Here is an 18,955-nt window from a genome sequence, read left to right as displayed (position 1 = left end):
ATTAATAAAGAGTTGTGACAAAGAGTACAAGAATGTGGGTGTGCTCAGTGGTAGAGCTTGTCTAGCACATGTGAAGCTGCAGGTTTGAACCCTGATGAACTTATTTTAAAGAAAGGAGAAGAAAAACGTTGCCCGGGTGATGTGCTATGTCAATGAACCACTGGAGGCCATTTGCAGGTGTACCTACCAGCAAATAATTTGCCTGAACAAGCAAATCTGTATTTCTTGCATTCCTCAACACAGGTCTTGGAAGTGACCTGTATTAAACCAAAAAGGGTCTGAAGCGAAAATCTGTATCCATGTACAAACACTAAATACAAACACTATCTCCTTTCAAGAGAGATCTAGGAATGACAAAAACTAGCCGCAGGATGTTTCCACAGCACACAGAAATCCACTAACTCCTGGTTTGAATGGTACATGGAGTGGGGAGATGAGGGAAGCAATGGGAATGACAGATTAGAGCTTTAACCACAACAATCCTTGGAATAAAACCACAAGTGCTACCAAGAAGCCAAAATGTTTATTGCATGAACATGGAAAAGCAAGGTTTTAAAAGTCGAGGTGGAAGCTCTTCTCCACCCTCTCTGATGGGCCAGAAGATTAAAGCTCTTGGCAGAATAGATACTGTAACGATGTACTGCTGGACTCACTTTTTCTTTCAAGTTTACAAAAACAAAACAAAACTTTTTGTTCTTCTTTGTACTTCTGGGCTCTTGGTAGGTCGATCAGCCACTGCTTTGTCACAGAGTTCTCAGCTGGTTTTACAAAAGGACGTGCCCAAGACTGCCATCTGGTGGAAATGATAGACATTGAGACCATTTGCTTTTAGGTGACTAATGGCTAAGCCCTATTTTGGGGGTAAAGAGATAGTTCATTCATAACAGCACTAAGGAATATGAAATAAGAAATAAACTTTAAAAAGCAGCCCATATTAAGGAAATTGAAACTGTAGTGGGGGCGTGATAAACACTTCTGTAATTAGAAAGACGTAGCATCTTCCTGAAATGGACCTAATCCCCACTCAAAATATCACCCGCCAGCAATTTAATCTATGCATTTAAAAACACAGCCAACAGGGAAATATTGCCCACATTATCCAAAGCTCATCCTGAGGAGTAAACACATTCAACTTTTGTTTTTGTAAAAGTAGAATGAGGGGCAGAGATAATCAAGTATATATTAAAGCTGACATTCAAGATGACATGATACTGCTAGAGTAGTGACATGGGATGTCCATAAAATACAACCAAATGCAACAGCTGGAACCATGGGGTAATGGGAGAGTTATGGGAAGATGCTGTATTAGATTTTGATCCTTAAGTTCCAGTTGTATTAAATGTCTGTACCTGTATCTACTAAAAAGAACAAAGTCATAAAGGAAAAATTGCATTTACTTACTCATAATATGAAAACATTGTCAGTGTATGCAATTGAAGGTTGGTAAAACTGTTGAGAAAATGATAATATTCTAAAACTTTTGAATGTACATGACTCTGTAAAGTTCATCAGATTTAACATGCAAGATCTTTGCAGTTTATGTAAACTACTTCAAAAACTTTAGAGTGACCCCCCCCCAAAAAAAAACCTCACCAAATTTTGAGTTAAAACTGGTACCTCAAGGGTAAAGGTGTTCTGATCTGTAAGAACTCTACAGTACTGTTCAGCCCTGAGCATCTCAGCCCTCTATAGTGCATCTCCCATCACAGCTGAAAACCCTTACTCTGCTTGAGGGAAAACTATCCCAGTAGGAGAAAAACGACATCATGATCGCAGATTTAGGGGCTGCTGAGAAGACACTATGCTTATTTTAGGAATTCAGTTATTCCTGAATGGACAGGTAACCTTTGCTCTTAGTCCGGCCCCTCCATATCCTGCACTGAGAAACAACAAGCCATAAACAGCAGTACAGTGAGGTGGAGCAAATAATTCATGAATATGTAAAACTAATGGTTAATTTGCTAAAGGTAAAGAAAGATGACATTATATACGAGCAAACTTTAATAAAAGATATACTTAAATACGAAGACTAAAAGTTCACATGCTATATAATAGAATTGGGAATTAAACCAGAAAAATACCATACGATATTCACCTTTCAAACTGGAAATGTGCAAGATGAGAAAGTAGGAAAAGGAAAAAAAAAAAGATCATTCTTGTATACTACAGGTCTATAAATTGATACCATCATTGGAAGATAATTCAGAACCATTTAGTTGACTTTGTTTATATATTTTGTTTTCATTTACACCCAGTCCATGGCTAGAGAATTAGAGTAACTTTAAATGAATGGGGAATCTCTACCCTATAGGAACTTAGCACCAAATACAACTCCTATTGATGAACTTCCTAAGGATTTATTGGTACTTGACTATAAAACAGACATCTGACAACATCTGAATTGAATATACTGTCCCTGGAGTATAAAACCATGGGACAGCAACTTGGACTTTAATAAAAATGAGGTTGAAAAAAAAATTACAGAAAGCAACATTCACTCACTTTATAACTGCTACACAAATTTCACAGGTATGTTCTGATGTCTTTTTCTTTAAGGGAAAAATTCAAACCTCACTTTCCCCAATGCCTCTCAAGGAGTAATCATTCTTCTAGCTGGGCCAGCTGGCATATGCCTGCAATCCCAAAACACTGGAGGCTGAGCCATGCACGGCTTGAAGATCTACAGCAAGTCCCGCTCTCTACAAAAGCAGCCAGTCTTCTCAAGTACACACATACTGCTTTTGTACTTAGTCCACACGCCACACCCACAGGCTGCACACAACACACATCAGCACTAAGACTGCATGCACTCTTGTGCTGTATGTCCTCAAGAGAAATGACAATCCAGCTGCGGAACAAAGCTTTACTAATACTCGTTACACACTACTCTAAGTAGTGTCTAAGACTTTCACTATCTGCTAAGTCAGAATGCTCTTCTGGAAATAATTTCAAACAAAGGTAGTCCAGCAGTACACAGCACTCAGTCAAGAACTAAACTAGTAACAAGTCTGACCAAGTGGGCGCGGCGCCACTAAGCTATGATGGCTTTGCCAATAACAGTTAAGATGCTATGACAGAGGAGGCCTCAGAATAGACATTATAGAAGAAAACAGCTTGCAATCAATTTAAGCTTCAAAAACAACACCGTTTAACAGCACATTTCCCTCACGGGGTCCTTCTTTCTTGGTAATATCTGCCTTAAATTAGGAGAGACAGTCATTTCAAAGAACTGACATGTATCAGTTGGGATTAGGATGGGAACACTTGACCTGAAGATAATTATGGAGTGGGAATTCAGTATTTTAAATGGGATAGCTTTTAAAATATAAAAATAAAAGGTCAAAACACGGGCTAGAGAGATGGCTCAGAGGTTAAGAGCACTGGATCTTCCAAAGATCCTGAGTTCAATTCCCAGAACCCACATGGTGGCTCACAACCATCTATAATAGGATCAGATGCCCTCCTCTGGCATGCCGGCATACATGCAGACAGAACACTGTATAAACAATAAGTAATTTTAAAAAAAAGGTCAAAATACAAAACCATATAAATATCCCAACTTTGAATAACGATTACGATTGAATTTTCCTTTTGCCCCAGGTTGCAACACAGCCTGGCATGGCATGATTACTGGGCCTCCATCATAGCAGATAAAGGGATCCATGAGGCAGAGGAAATTGAAAAACACAACAGGGGGGCTGGCACGATGGTCAGCAGGTGAAGAAGCCCGCCGTCAAGACCGACATGAGTGTGATCCCTGGGACCCGCATGGTAAAAGGAGGTAATTCAGTCCCACGTTGTCCAGATTTCCATGTGTACTTTGTGGCATGCATGCCTACACACATAGACACACAAATAACATATATACTGTAGCTAGAGTTTTCCTGGCTGGCCCACAGTCAGGACAAATCTCTCTCACCCGCCAATGGCTACCCACTACAATATACAACAGAAATAGATAAAGTAATTATCATGAGAAGGTACCAAATTTTGAATTCCAAAATGGACCTATTAAGAGAGAATATAAATTAATTCCATTTTTACTAAAGAGAACTAAATTCAAGTAAAATGAAGACAATACATGCCCACCAGGAATTGTTAATTGTGTGAGTTTAGACAAAAGGCAACAAGGTCTAGGTGGTAGGAATGGACCATGCATGGTTGTGTCCCCAGTACTTGACAAGAGGCATGGTGTCGACACACAGCTATGTGATGTGAAAACCATGGGTTAAAAAATCTAGAGATGCACACGCAGAAAGAAAACACTTCAAACTGCAGGAAGAGGGCCTCTTCCTGTCTGCTGTTAAGGTTTCCTCTATAGCTCCAAGAGGGCCCCTCACTTTCTCCTTGTGGCATCTGAGACTGACTGAATGCAGTGAGTGGGGGAAACATGGGAAGATCGAAGCAGTGGTGAATAAATAACCTTGTCAACAGTGAGTAGTCTGCTGACTTCAGAAGGACTGCTGCCTACCCTCCTACTCTCATCACAGATGGTATCCCTAAGAGCTTGCATGTTAAAACACAGCAAAAGGAAAAACAAAACAGAAAAACTCAAGAGCTGGACAACATGTACGCCGGCACTCAGGAGGCTGAGGAAGAAGGGCCATGAGCCTGAGGCCAGCCTGGACACCACAGTCAAGTATGTCTCAACAACAAAAACCCAAGCAAAAAAAAAAATAATAATATGGGATTTCATAGAAACCATCAAGGAAAATTAAATAAGAGGCTCTATGTACCAACAGGAGATGAAAATTACAAAGACAGGGAGAGTTTGAGCTCACAGAACAAAGACCAGAAACTATGTTAAAAAGACAAATGGGAAAGAGACCGACTCCAAAGAACATGGTACCAAGGATGTGAGAACTGAATTCAGAGAAGAAACTCAGGCAGCCATTAGACATTTTCACATGTAATGAGAACTCTGGTTCGTGAGAGGTACTGGAGAACTGCCGGCCTCACTGACAAAACCCAAGGTAGAAATGTGGAGTACTGATGAGGACGGGGTGGGATGGAGACACTTGGGACTGGTACTACCCGTGCAGCTTTAGCATAAATATGCTTGGCAGCACCAACTCAGAGATATAATGCTCCATGACCCAGCTACCTTACTCCAGAAGCACCAGTCTAGAGCAGTGTGCAAGATCCCTGCCGTAGTACATTTTGACATGTTGCAAATAACCAATACTTGAATGGTACAGTCACAAAACTGAATACTCTGCCTGTTTTTATTACTACTTAACAACTCTTTCTTGAAGAGGGGATGTAGAAGAAATGTTAACAGGTTAGGTTTAAACTTGAAGGTAGGAATCACAATTTCCTCTCCATAATACACCCAAAACGAAACATGGTGGGTGAATCTGTGGGGAAGGGGAGATGGTTTTGTGTTTGAGACAGGTTCTCAACTATATAGCTCCAGCTGGCTTCAAACTTGTGATCCTTTTGCCTGACTCTTGAACATGAGTTCTGAGTGCTGCCAAGCCAAGCAGTGACAGTAATGATGATCTTTTAAGAACCCCACTTTTGCCGGGCAGTGGTGGTCACTTCTTTAATCCCAGCACTCAGGAGTCAGAGGCAGGTGGATCTCTCTGAGTTTGAAGTCTACAGAGTGAGTTCCAAGACAGCCAGGGCTACCCAGAGAAACCCTGTCTAGAAAAACCAACCAACCAAAGAACACTTTTCTTTCCCCGGCTTCCATGGATCCCCAGACAGAGGTGGCCACCACCACTCACAACTCAGGCAAGGGCTTTTTCCAAGAGTCCTTTCTCATAAGAGGAACCATTTAGTTTCATCTGCCTCAACTACTTACGACAACCGGCTTCCTAATTTCCGTCTTCTCAAAGTTAATGTCTTTATTCACCTTTAAGTCACCTTTCAAGAGACAGAAAAAGGTGGACCTCTGAGTCTGAGGGCAGCCAGGGCTATGTAGCGAGACCCAAACATGAGAAAACAGAAGCACTCTGGAGTTGAGAACAAGTGGGCACATATTAACGAGAGTTTAAGCTTTACATCTAGATCACATAGACATAAATCACCCAAAAAGGAGGGGGGGAACAAAGACAGACTGCAACTAAGCAGCACAACTCTTTCCTGTTACACTGAAGACAAAGGGTTCAATTCCCAGCAGAACAAAAGCAAATAAATACAAACCAAACCAAACCAAACCACTTACCTAGTCTTTTCTTTTGGCCTCAAATAAATACTCCCAGAGTTTTTTTTTTGGGGGGGGGGGGCGGACCAGAAACAATGAAATAAAATTACTTAGATGGTCCTAATGATCACCACATCTGACCACCTTTTACATACAATGCACACCAGGGATTCTTCAGCTTGTGTATAAATCACAATGTAATTTTCACTGAACATTGTTTAGCTGCCTCTAGCAAACTTAGGGGATCCTAAATTTGAGGCCACCCTAGGCTATATTTATCAAGACCCCCTCAAAAGGAAGTAATTTCCACCCTTCAGTGCACATCTTTTTAAGAACCCCTTGTGATGAACGGTTAGTACTGGTGCTCAGGGACTAGTATCTGAGCTGTACACTGAACTAGCCACTTTTCATGAAAACAGCACTGTGAATGTCAAAGAGTGACTGACAGGCTATGATTATTCAGGAGACGTTTCCTCCACAATAAAGGAATCAAGCATGTCACTCTAGGAAAACAACTGACAGGATTTGTTGCCAATGATAAAACTTCACCTTTCAAAAGAAAATTAAAATTCTGAAAACTCTTTCCAACACCATCAGCTCCATAGCTTCTCAATACTTAAAATGTTATTTTTAAAAATCAATTAGATTAGGAAATAAAATTTAACTATTGCATAACACAAATATCAGCATTCAATCAGTGAACTAGCATTTTCCAAAATGGCAAACATGCACAGGTAGAAATCTGACCAAAATGGAAGACAGACTCGAAGGACTTCACATTAACAGCACACAGAGTCTTCTCAAAGGAAGGCTTCGAACTTCACAATCTCTGTCCTAGCTAGGTATCTGCATAAGGCCGGATTTCAACAAGCACCACAATGTGTCAGACTGCGCACAAAAGAAAAAGGCATCAAAAGGCAGAGGGAAGAACCTAGTCTGATGCTGAAAAGTGAAAACTGGTACCACATTTATGTCACTTTCTTTGTTTACACTTATTTTTCATAAACCAATGTTATTTCTACTAACATGGGGCTTTACAGTTACATACAAAAATGTCTGCTTAAAATTCCAATCCAAAAAAAAACCCAATAGAATCCATAAAGCAAAAAGTTTTTTCTGACATTTAAAATTTAAGATTACAAATGGGTCCAATTTTGCAAACAACTGGACTACAAAGTTCACAAGGTAAACATTAAACATGGATTCCCCTCACTGGGTTATACATTCACAGTATTTCTACCACGAGGACCACTAACCTCTCAAGAGTTGTTTTCCTCAAGTAGCATTAACAGGTGGTTTGGAGCACAGAAGTTAACTAGTACTGCCCTGCCTGGTCTGGCCGATGTCATTCATCTACGTTCATATGAATATTTTCACAAATATGCCAATGATACATATTAAAAACCACAACCAAAGTTGCACTTTTATTTTGAAAATCACACCAAGGAGTAGTATGTCACATTGTTTTGAAATCAAGTCTTTATTTAGGTAACAAGTTGGTTACGTTCACTGCATCGTATGAAACATCACAATACCATACTGGAAAATACTATCAGTACAGGGTCGATCAGAGTGGTCAGGTAAACAATAAACCATTTTGCATTCTTCATTCCCCATCTTTTAACAAACCCCCAAGCCCCAGTAAAGGGACAAGTAGTTTTTAACACCATCATGTAAAGCACTTTAACTTACAAGGCTAAAATCTAAAGAATAAATAAAATATATTGTGGCAGTAATTCCTTTTAGAGCAAAACTCAGGTGCACAGTACATCAAGTGACCAGGAAAGCTGTCTGTATTCAAATGTGTGGCTCCCAGAAACAGCTTCAGGAAAACAATACAGAAATAACATGAATTCCATTTCACACAGGACCAGATGATGACTCACTTTTAACTACACACAAGGGCAACTACAACCTGCTGAAACATAATTAAAACAAAGAGGAAAATGTTTACAAAGCATCCACAACATGGAAACCATGTACAAATGGATACATTCAGTACTTCTCCCAACTCCAGCAACTTCTTTTCATAAATATTTTACTCTTCACGTTCAGCATTGAATTTCATACATGCAAAACTAAGGAAAAAATCCCAAGAATTCAACGTTATTGTAAAAATATAACTAATTAATTTAAGTACCTTATGTGACAGCCACTCTGTACCGTGCCCAATGTTATAAAAGGAAAGGTTACTGAACCCATGAAAATATCTCTGTAGATTTCCTTAGATCTAAAATAGATACTTTTAAATGTATTTATAGTATTTCAATGTGATATTCTGAGCTTTTAAAATAACATACAGTTAAAAATTATACCAAATTACATAAAACTTGTATCTTAAAAGCTGAAAAATTAAAACTATAGAAACCCACATATAAAACAAAAAAAAAATCACAATTTACATTATAAAGGCAAATCTCATCAATTAAAAGAATTCGAAGCAGATGACAAAGCAAATTATAAATAGCCATAAATTAATTCATTTGGTTTCAAAAGATCTTCTAGTAAGAGTTGAAGGATGTAATAGACACATGCATAAAATTGTAAGGGTTTATATTATTGCCAAACACTGTATCTTGAAGCAAGGCAACATTACAAAGTGAACATTATTGGAGAACCCAGTTTGGTAATACAAGGAAATTGGAAAAATTTAAATAACAATTAATAATAAATACATATCCTATAGTAAATTGCTCAAATGAAATTCCAAGCCACAGAACTACAAAATGCTTCCAACTTGGTGAACTGAAAAACTGGAACTTTTCTTACAATTCTTTACTCTTACATGCTTATATGTTGTGTTTTGTTTTGCTTGTTTTAAAAAAAAAACCCATAATGTATCTTCAGAGTATCGCTAACTATATTCCCATGCACCTCAGGCACATTTGTTGGTTTGTGGTAAATAATTCCATTTTTTTCTAGGGCCAAAAATTCATACAGTTGTAGGCAGATGCCTGAGGTTGGTAAAAATACTGTAGAGTCCAGGCAATGCTACGAGAGGCGATTACCGGGAAATACAGGTGTGAACCAATGATGGGAAATGCTAATGGTTTTCTGCTCATATCACAAAACAGTGGGAATCCACAAGAATATTTCCCCTTGTATTGAAGAAAATGTGATTAAAAGTTTTTCCCCCAATTTTCAGAAAAGTATTTTAGAAGGTTTATAAGGCTATCATGAGTCTTCTAGATCTCCAGCGCCCTACAAGAAGAGAAAAGGAAGAATATTGTTATTATGTACCTGTACCACTCAGGGTGGATTGACTTTCAAAAGAAAACAAATTAGGTGAACAAATTACCTTCCTTTCTTTGTTTGAAAAGGTCATTTGAACAGAGAGGTGTGTGTAATGTATGATGTGTGCATACATGTGTATCTAATATAGACAACAGTTGGATTTCCCCCCTCCCTCTCTACCTGATGGCCTTCCTTTCTCAAAACACTTTAAAAAAATATTCTGGCTTGGAAAAAAAAAATGTGTCAAACTATCAGCTACAACATCTGAAGATTCCAAACGTTTAAATTATGGTACATTAAGTAACTTTAAACACAGAATGTAGAATATAAAATAAGTTAATATATAGCCGAAAAAAAATTGTTTAAAACATTGAGTACTTATAGCACCCTTTATTTAAAATATCTATTTTAACCAAGGTAAAATTCAAATCTATGTTTAAGACAGCTTAGGATTCTTATGTTAATTAATGCCCAATGAATACTTATAATCAAACTGGTAAATGTTGCAACCTTTGAAATGCTCATGGGATGACAAGTTTCTTAAACAGCTACACGTGCCAAACTATTTAAAGAGGAGCGGTAAAGAAAGCAGCAGAACTGAGTTACTCTTGAGTAAGCAAGACACATATTTTTTTTAATTAAAATGTTTTTCTCTTTTGTTTATAAAAAAACAGCTAAGCCAAAGTGTGCCGAATTTAATAGTTATAAATGAACTTAAATGAGTTTTCCAGTATCCCGAACTTGATTGTTAAATAAAGAAAAACTAAAAAAAGTACAACATGCATAGATTATTCCACATCACATGCTTTATTTGGACTCAAACACTGATAATTTCATTCTAAACACTTGGTTGACATACATTTTTATATGTATAATAAGCTATACAGAATATACAAATGAAAACTATATGAGTAATACATAGTTCTTTTTAAAATGTTTCATAAAGAATACAGAGAAAGGAAAAATACCACATATCCAGTATCTCAACAACTTCTAAGAAAATCAAACTACAGAGATGTAAATATAAACAAATTGAACAACACACAGATTATCAACTCTGAAAGAAGTTATAGGCCAGCAGCAGCCGTTCCTTGAACTAAAATAGTAACTAAACACAAATGTATTCCAAAGCTAATTATGCATGTATGAATATATAAAATAAGCAGTGTAATTCTACAGTAACAAGGTTTTTCACAATGTACAATTGTCTTTCCAATCAGTTATCTCTAATCCTAGCTATTAAGAATTAACTACTGACTTTAATAACGGCAACCTAATTTCTGGCATACAATGTAAAATGACATATAACTTCATTAAATTCAAAATACTATAAATAGTCAATTTTAAACTATCATAAAGGTGTATGCAAAGGCCTTTAAAAAAACAAGGCTATAGGAATATAAGAAAACTAGTTTTCCAAGTTTCAAATAACAAAATGGTTATATAAATGCACACATTATACTTCCTAAGTAAAAACTGTCAAATCAAGATCACAAAAATATTACCCACAACAGGTCATATTTTTTCACCACTCATCTTTGTCCCTGCATCTTCATTATGGCTGTCTAATTCAGCAAGACCACTTTCTGATTCAGTGGGTCTCTCCTGCATTGGCACTGGGTGGCCAGCATCACTGTTCGAAGAAGTAGCTGCAGCAGCTGGGTCAGCCGGGCTTTCTTCTCCCTCTACTTTAGCTAGCCTGTAACTAGTCAGCATCTCCTCCAGAAGTTGTCGGTAGTTTCCCCTATGATTAATTCTCATTTGCCTGAGAGCTTCCACCAATTTCCCCTGTGATCCACTTTCCTCTGCTTCATCGGAGGCCTTGTTTTAAGATTTAAGACCCCAGTGTCAGTAGACAAACTAGGATATCACATGTATTTCATAACACATCACACAAAGCACTATTTTTTCTACCATAAGCAACATAGTTAAACGAACATTTTCATTAAGTATCAGTTCTTACCTGTGCAGACTAATAAAAACTTTAACATCAAGTTATTTTTAGCCAATTACCATGAACTAGTTTATGTCTTATTCCAATTACCATTTGAAGATTAATCTGAAAAGGACTTTGCTTTTAGAATTCCTACACAAACATTTCCTAAAATAACTTACTTTTTAAAAAAGCTGGCTACAGTGATTTAGTTCAAAGGGAAAACAGCATTTTAAAGTGAGGCACAGGACAGAAGAGCAGCCATCAGAATGTTAGTCTCTTCATTTCTGCTAAGTGGTGAGTAGGAGAAGACACAATGGAACACTACAAAATCTAAACTGGATTCTTTCAGAGATTTAACAACTTTTGAAAATAATTTTTTTATTTTCATCTTAAAATACAGTATTTTAATAAAGCCACCTCTAGATAAAATACATGATTTTAAACACTAAACACTGAAATTCCAATGGGTTTTTTAAATTATGTCTACTTAAGCTTCTTAGCAGAGAGGATCTCATTATCTGTGCTGATGAGTAAAGCTGATCACGTGAACTCGACAGCCACACACATGCCCCTCGTGTGCTCCATCACACACACACACACACACACACACATACACACCCTCATGTGCACCATCATGAGACACATCCCCCCTCATGTGCACCATCATGAGAGCCTTACACACATGCCCCCTTTATGTATACCATCATGAGTGAGTCATATCATGCATTCTTTCCAAATGTGCAATAGGAACCTAATAGCGCTGGCTCCCTATGTACCAGAAAACAGGGATGGAAAAATAAGCTAGTGGAACCACGAGAAAACAGTCGTGCAAATTCAGAAAATAGGCTGGGCTACAGGAAAGCTAGCTAAGGCTTGACAAAGTTGTCAATTACAAAAAAATGCACCTTGATTGTGGTAATGACTTGATTGTTTGAAAACAACAGTAATAGTTATTTCAGGAACAAATAAGAAATCTTAGATTTGGCATTTCATGGCATGACGAATTTCCCCAGCTATGGTAATCTTTAACTGTTTGCAAAGGGCTAGTCACAAAAAGATGGATATATAGTGTACATATGCATAGACATTAAGACACACAAAGCACACAGAGCAAAATGTGAACAACTGGAATCTCTAACAGTCACTGTCATTTCAATTTTTAACCTATTTGGAAGTTTTCACCACCAAATTAAAAAAAAATAGGTTACTGATAGAGGCTTTAAGATATAGTCTTATCTTGGGAGATGTAACATTAATAAATCCACATAATACAAATTGTAGTGTTCATGGGAAAAGTGAGAGAAAGGACCTGAGTGCTTAAAAAATTGTCCCCATGGCAAAAAGCAAAGAATGTGTGTATTCCTTATGTGTTTTAAATTGCTTATTTTTATATATTTAAAGTGCAAAGAGGGGAGAGAGATGGCTCAGTGGTTAAGAGCACCAGCTGCTTGACCAGAGGCCCCAGGTCAATTCCCAGCACCCATGTGGCGCTCACAACTGTCTGGACTCCAGTCGCAAGAGATCCAAAACCCTCCTCGGCTCCTTTGGGCACTAGGAACATAAGTGATGCAGAGACGTATCTGCAGGCAAAGCACCCATTCACATGAAATAAAAATAAGATGTTCCCACAGTGCTTGGAAAGATAAAGAAATATGATGATACAATGATACAGGATAATGGGTGGTGGGTTATGCTTTCTTTCAATTCTCCTATTTTCTATGAGCATATTATTAACTGTCAAATTAACTATTTCTGCAGAATGAGTTCTCTGCTAAAGTTTTCTTATATACTTTTCCCCTTTCCCTTTCCCCTCAGGTTTCCCATCTGACCATGTTCAGGAAGGGCTATGACTGAACGAGGTAACTGCATTTTCAATCACTGTCAGTCTTCAATCAAATCTTCAAAAAGGAAATGTTCCACTTAATGGTGCCTCACAAAGACCTCGTGAAAGGCCCCTGCGAACCCCTAATAAACAAAAGGCTTCCCTATTATTTTTCTAAATAAATTGTAGGACAATCCCTGTTTCGAATGGGCAACTGACATACATGCAGAATAGCTACCCTGGTTTCACCGTACACTCACCAAGCTTTGAAATTACATTGACGCAAAGCTGTATTTGAAGACAGCAAGCTCAGAGGCTCTAGGTATTTTATAATTTATTTTGTAACTCTGATATACAGTCATGGCTTTCAACCCTACTTCAAGCTGGACTGGGGTAAGGCTGTTTGTTCTATTACAGTCCACTGTGGTGGGTTATAGGAAGTCCTTTATACTGAAAATACTCTGTCTGCTGCTACAGGAGTGGCAGCTTTGTAAGAATATGTTTCTTTTTTTCCTTTAGTTTTTCCAGACAGAGTTTCTCTGTGTAGCCCTAACTGTCTTGGAACTCACTCTGTACACCAGGGTGGCCTCAAACTCAGAGATCCACCTGCCTCTGCCTTCCAAGTGTTGGAATTAAAGGCCTACACCAACCCTGTCTGGGGAAGTAGTATTCATCTTTTTAATAATTCACTAAATCAAACCAGTAAATTTAAAAGGGGGGGGGCTATTTTATAATGTCTGGCATCACAAAGCCACTACACTAAAATGATGACCAAATTTAAAAACCTAACCAAGAAAAATCATTTAGCTTTATAGAAAATTGCATTTTTCCACTGTTCTGAATAGATGATGAGCAACTACTACATCTTCCCCAGCAAGTACAGCTCTCAAAATACTATTATATAACTCTCTCATTGCTTCTGCTCATGTCACAAGAAGCTATTATCTAGGTTGTGCTTTCTTTACTTCAACTTTAAAAAGTTCATACAGTACACCTATAACGTACCTATTATAATTATAATAATTAACCCCACCTTGCAGGCTTTCCAGTCTTCCTAATTAGAATGCACACTTTTTTTCATACTCTTTTCTACATTCTTCACACCACTCAGGAGGGAAAACTAACATCTGTGCTAAGAACTTTACAAGGTCATTCAATCTTCACAGGCACTCTCTGAAGTAATACTCTGTCATTCTATAAATGAAGAGATTTGTCCTCTGTGTTAATGAAAGGCAGAGTTCAGATCTGTGACAAGTATAGCCAACATCAATCTGAACACTCCAGCAAATGCATTATTGTGAATTATCAGTTTTACATGAGAAATGTTCCAAGCATCTAGACACTTATTTAGAACGGATGTTTAAGAGGCTGAAGAGACAGCTCAGCAGTTAAAGAGAAGTGGCTGCTCTTCCAAAGGACTGGGTTCAATTCTTAGCATCCACATGGTGGCTCACAACCATGTGTATGCAGTCCCAGGAGATCCAATGTCTTCTTTGGTCTCCTCAGGTACCAGGCATGCACATGGGCAAAGACATACATGCAGGTGAAACACCCATGATTTAAAAAAGAAAAATTGTTTACAGGAATCTGAAGTGATGCTGCTCCCAAAAAGGGCTGGAATAAGTTCTGTACTCCAGTTTCAGAGGCTCTGACCCTCTCTTCTGTCCTCAGACACTGCATTTCCATGGTGCACTTAATATACATACAGACAAGACACTTACATACATAAGAGTAAATAAATCTCTATAATTGCTGTGTCATCTAGACAACATAGTTTAACAACCAAATAACTTATACAGAAACACACCCTTGGCACTGGAGAGGGCCTAGCAGCTCAAGCCTGAGGACCTGAATTCGGAGCCCAGTATCCACAGAGGAGCCGGGTGTGGCAATGTGCATGCCTGGAACCCCACTGCTGTGAGACAGGAGGATAGCTGGGACTTGCTGCCTGCCAACCTAGTGCTGAATTCATTGAGACACCCTGTTTCAAAGGAATAAAGTGGGAAGTGACAGAGCAGACCACATGACAGCCTCCTCTAGAATTCCACACACACACACAACACGTTCAAACACAAGCCCCCACACCAACACCCTTTCATACCAAATAAAACATAAGACCCTAAGTAAGTCAGGTAAAGAGCAAATGGGGCAATGAAAGCTAAGCACACTGAAAAGATTAACTAGCAGGCTGCTGAGATGGCTCAGTGTTAGGTGAAGGCTCTTGCTGCAGAGCCTGCCATCCTGAATCATGATCCCCAGAAAGCACAAGCCTACAGCAACACCAGTGTACCTAGGGAGATAGAAGGCAAGACAGGACGACGATGACGACGACGACTGGAAGCTTACAGGCCGCCTAGCCTGACAGACACAGCGGGGAAACAAAGAGACCTTGTCTCCAACACGGAAGGCAAGAATGGGCATCTGAGGTTGTCCTGACTTCTACATGCCTACATTCTCACTGATTTGTACCCTCAAAAACTAAAGGTGGAGAGCAACAGAGGAAAGTTACCTATCCTGCAGCATGCACACATGCACGCCTAACTGCACACCCCCACAGTAACAGCACACACAGCATACACCAATGCACAGGAAATACAGACTATCACGTAATTAGCAATCTCTTTGACCTTTTGAGTGTGAGCCTCACCTATAAGAACGAGCTGAACTATCTCTCCAGTCCAGCAATCTTTTCTGTTGTAGGCGTGTGTCACTCCTCAGATGCCATCACTTGATTGGAGAAAGTGTCTGCTACTTGGACCCAAGGCTCACCGATTATACTAGGCTGGTTGGCCAGTGAGCCCCAGTCATCTTATCTCCAGCTCCCTGGCACTGGGAATACAAGCGAGTACCACATGCCGGGATTTTTACATGGGAGCTAGGGGTTGAACTCAGGTCCTCATGCTTCTGTGACAAGCACTTTACCAACTAAGCTACCCACCCTGCACCTACTCTCTCACTATTTTATAGGTTTTGTGTTTGTTTTTATCTGTGCATGCATGTGACTGAGGAGGACACTAGACACTGACCTCCACCTGCATATGCATGCCTTTTCATGTCTCAGTGAACATGAAGCTGACTGGCTAGCAAGCTCCAGGGATCCTCAGGTCTCCACCTCCACTCAGACTCCCCTTTTAAGGTTATTTTAAAGAACACTAGATCAACTATTTGAAATGCACAAGACTCTGCCCTAGACAAAAAGGGGTTTTGCTGTTATTTATTAATTACACTGGAGACTGACCTTAGGGGTTTGCATCTACCATGGAGCTACATCCATCCCTCCCAACAAGCTTGTACTGAGCTTTCTTTACTGATTGCTGCGGGTGCTGAGGTTAGTCAAAATAAACCAGACTAAGCCCCAGGACTCACAATCAACATTTTAGAAAAAGGGAAAGGGTGTCATCACAGGCCCTGGCTACTTTAAGAACATCTTATGCTAAAATGTAGGTTTACTTCCAGATATTATGGTATATGGCAGAATCCTTTAGCAATTATTCTTGGGAGTGGGAACAGCGGCTCCTTTAAGGAACTGATGAAAACCACCTGAGATATTTGTTAATAAAGAAGGTATACATATGGACTGTGAAAACTGTCTGGGTATTGTGAACCCTGGATCAACAGTCCCTAAGACTTTCACAGATTTTTGTTCTTCAGTAAGGAACTTACCATTATTGTTTGCACTAGTAAGACTGAACATACCTAAAACGTTAACTAAAAACAACACTGCTAGGAAAACAACCTAAGAGCCTTTTATGCCTTCCTTAAGCTTTATGAATATCTTTAAATTATTAAATCTCTGGCTGATAGCCAACTGGACTTTCAGACATACACTTATTGCCTCAATTTTCATACACTTACTACCTTAATTTTTTTACTTTAAACATAAAACGTAAAAAAAAAAATCTAAGAATAAGGTATGGTTACTTACTAACCTCTGGTGCTGGTAAATTATTTATTCAAAGCACAACCCTGCCTCAAAATCAAGGTATGAGGAAGAGGAAGAAAGGCAGAGACAGAGGGAGAAAACAGAGATAGCCCAAACAAAATAGGTTATCTGAAAAGTTAAAAGTGACAACACAAAGCTATCCATAAATCAGCATTTGATGTCTGCAATACATTTTCTAAAACTTCAAGTAACTCCTTAAAATGGCAAACAGTAGTCAGTTATTACACAGACATCACTATGTGAGTTACTCATATCTAGTATTTATATTATAAAACTACTGTAAATCAGTAAGAAAATGAACTACAACTTACCCCATCACTGTCTCTGTGTGGATTCAGTCTATTATAAACAGCTTCAATAACATTGCGCCTAAAAAGATACGTTTTGATTATGTACAATTTTAAGCTCATATTCCAAATATGTTGCCCTGACTACAGAAAGAACTGTCATACTAAATATTTGCGGAGAACTGTAAATATACTGCCCTCCACCCCAGAGACAGGGCTTCTCTGTGTAGCCTTGACTGTCCTGGAACTCTCTGTATATCAGGCTGGCCTTGAACTCAGAGATCTGCCTGCCTCTGCCTCTGGGATTAAAGGCGTGTGCCGCCACCACCCAGCCACTCATAATTTCTTGATCTTATAAAATCTACTAGTTCTTATTAAGCAAAAAACTTATCTACTATCTGGATATATTTCTTAAAAAGAAAAAAATAAATCCTGGGCTGATGGGATGGCTCAATGGGCAAAAGTGTTCTCTACCAAACCTGATGGTGTGGGTTCAAAACCTAGAACTCACATGATATCAGGAGAAAACCAATTCTGCCAAGCCTGTACCGATACATGCATGGTCGCCCACACCCCACCCCTGCATCCAATCTTTTTAGATGAAGTGTTTCACCTTTAGATAAATGATCTACTTCTGCTTTGTTATTTTAATCGAAATGATTAATTACTGACTTAAAATGAATTCAAAATTAGCTCTTTTGTTGTACTTACTTGCCAGCGAGCCCTCCCCCAGGAGGTAAATTTGGGATATTTTCTGCAGACAAAATGCGCATGACATGGGCAAGATCAGGCATTCCTTCCTCCCCAGACTTCTCCATAATTTCTGTAAGTTTAGGAACAGGACATAAGAAGTCATCGACACAAACACGGTTACTCAATCAAACATAGTTTCATAAAATATAAACTAGAATTCAATGTCCAGCGATAAGAAAACAGTAGAGAAAAAAAAGTAAAGGAAAAAAAACAGTAAAGAAAAACAGCTGGGCAGTGGTGGTGGTGGTGGTGCACACCTTTAATCCCAGCACTGAGGAGGCAGAGGCAGGTGGATCTCTGTGAGTTAGGGGCCAGCCTGGTCTACAGAGTGAGTTCCAGGATAGCCAGGGCTGTTACAGAGAGAAAGCCTGTCTCGAAAGAAAACAGCAAAGCAAAGAAAAATGTCAGTGATCTAGTCAGTGAGTGACATGGTTCCTAGCCAATCAGAAGGCTCCTCACACACACAAAGCACCTAACTCATGGGCGAACACTACAGCACATGTGCATGGCGTATGCACATGAACACACAGGGCAGCTCAGTGTCAGTGTTCAGTTCCCTCCTTGACTGCTCTCCACCTCCCTTCTTAAGCCAGGCTCTCTGGCTGGACCTACAGTTTATCTGCCTTTCTTTGCCCTGTCCCTCTTCTGCTGGGGACGCACCACCTTGCCTGGCTTTGACATGGTGCTGGGGATCTGAACTCACAGCCTTACGCTTTTGTGATAGGCACTTAACCAAATTAGCAATTTTTCCAGCTGAGAAAAATTTTAATTTTATGTAAAAATACTGTAACGCAATAATGTAAGCTGAAGACTGTGGTATATGCCTGAAATC

At 39.0% G+C, this 18,955-nt stretch overlaps 1 protein-coding gene across 11 annotated transcripts in view; it reads right to left on the bottom strand.

Moving 5' to 3' along the window:
- Positions 1-504: 504 nt before the first annotated feature.
- The window catches only part of Ppm1b (protein phosphatase, Mg2+/Mn2+ dependent 1B), a 58,649-nt gene continuing 40,198 nt past the window's right edge, over positions 505-18,955 (bottom strand). For 4 of the 11 annotated variants that reach the window (XM_076558916.1, XM_076558914.1, XM_076558915.1 and 1 more), the window contains exons 4-7: positions 18,082-18,193; positions 17,395-17,452; positions 1,402-1,449; positions 505-793 (exon numbers count right to left, since the gene is read on the bottom strand). In XM_076558916.1, the coding sequence (XP_076415031.1) occupies positions 1,402-1,449; positions 17,395-17,452; positions 18,082-18,193 (218 nt within the window). In that variant the 3' untranslated portion in view covers positions 505-793. Of the gene's footprint in view, positions 794-1,401; positions 1,450-7,609; positions 9,350-10,166; positions 11,204-17,394; positions 17,453-18,081; positions 18,194-18,955 lie in introns of those variants that run through there. The other 7 variants (XM_076558917.1, XM_076558918.1, XM_006986511.4 and 4 more) reach the window with 3 other exon arrangements.

Source organism: Peromyscus maniculatus, chromosome 22 (genome assembly GCF_049852395.1).
Source record: "Peromyscus maniculatus bairdii isolate BWxNUB_F1_BW_parent chromosome 22, HU_Pman_BW_mat_3.1, whole genome shotgun sequence".
NCBI lineage: Eukaryota > Metazoa > Chordata > Mammalia > Rodentia > Cricetidae > Peromyscus > Peromyscus maniculatus.
Note: the sequence above shows the minus strand (reverse complement) of the source record. Positions and strands in the feature narration are given on the sequence as shown.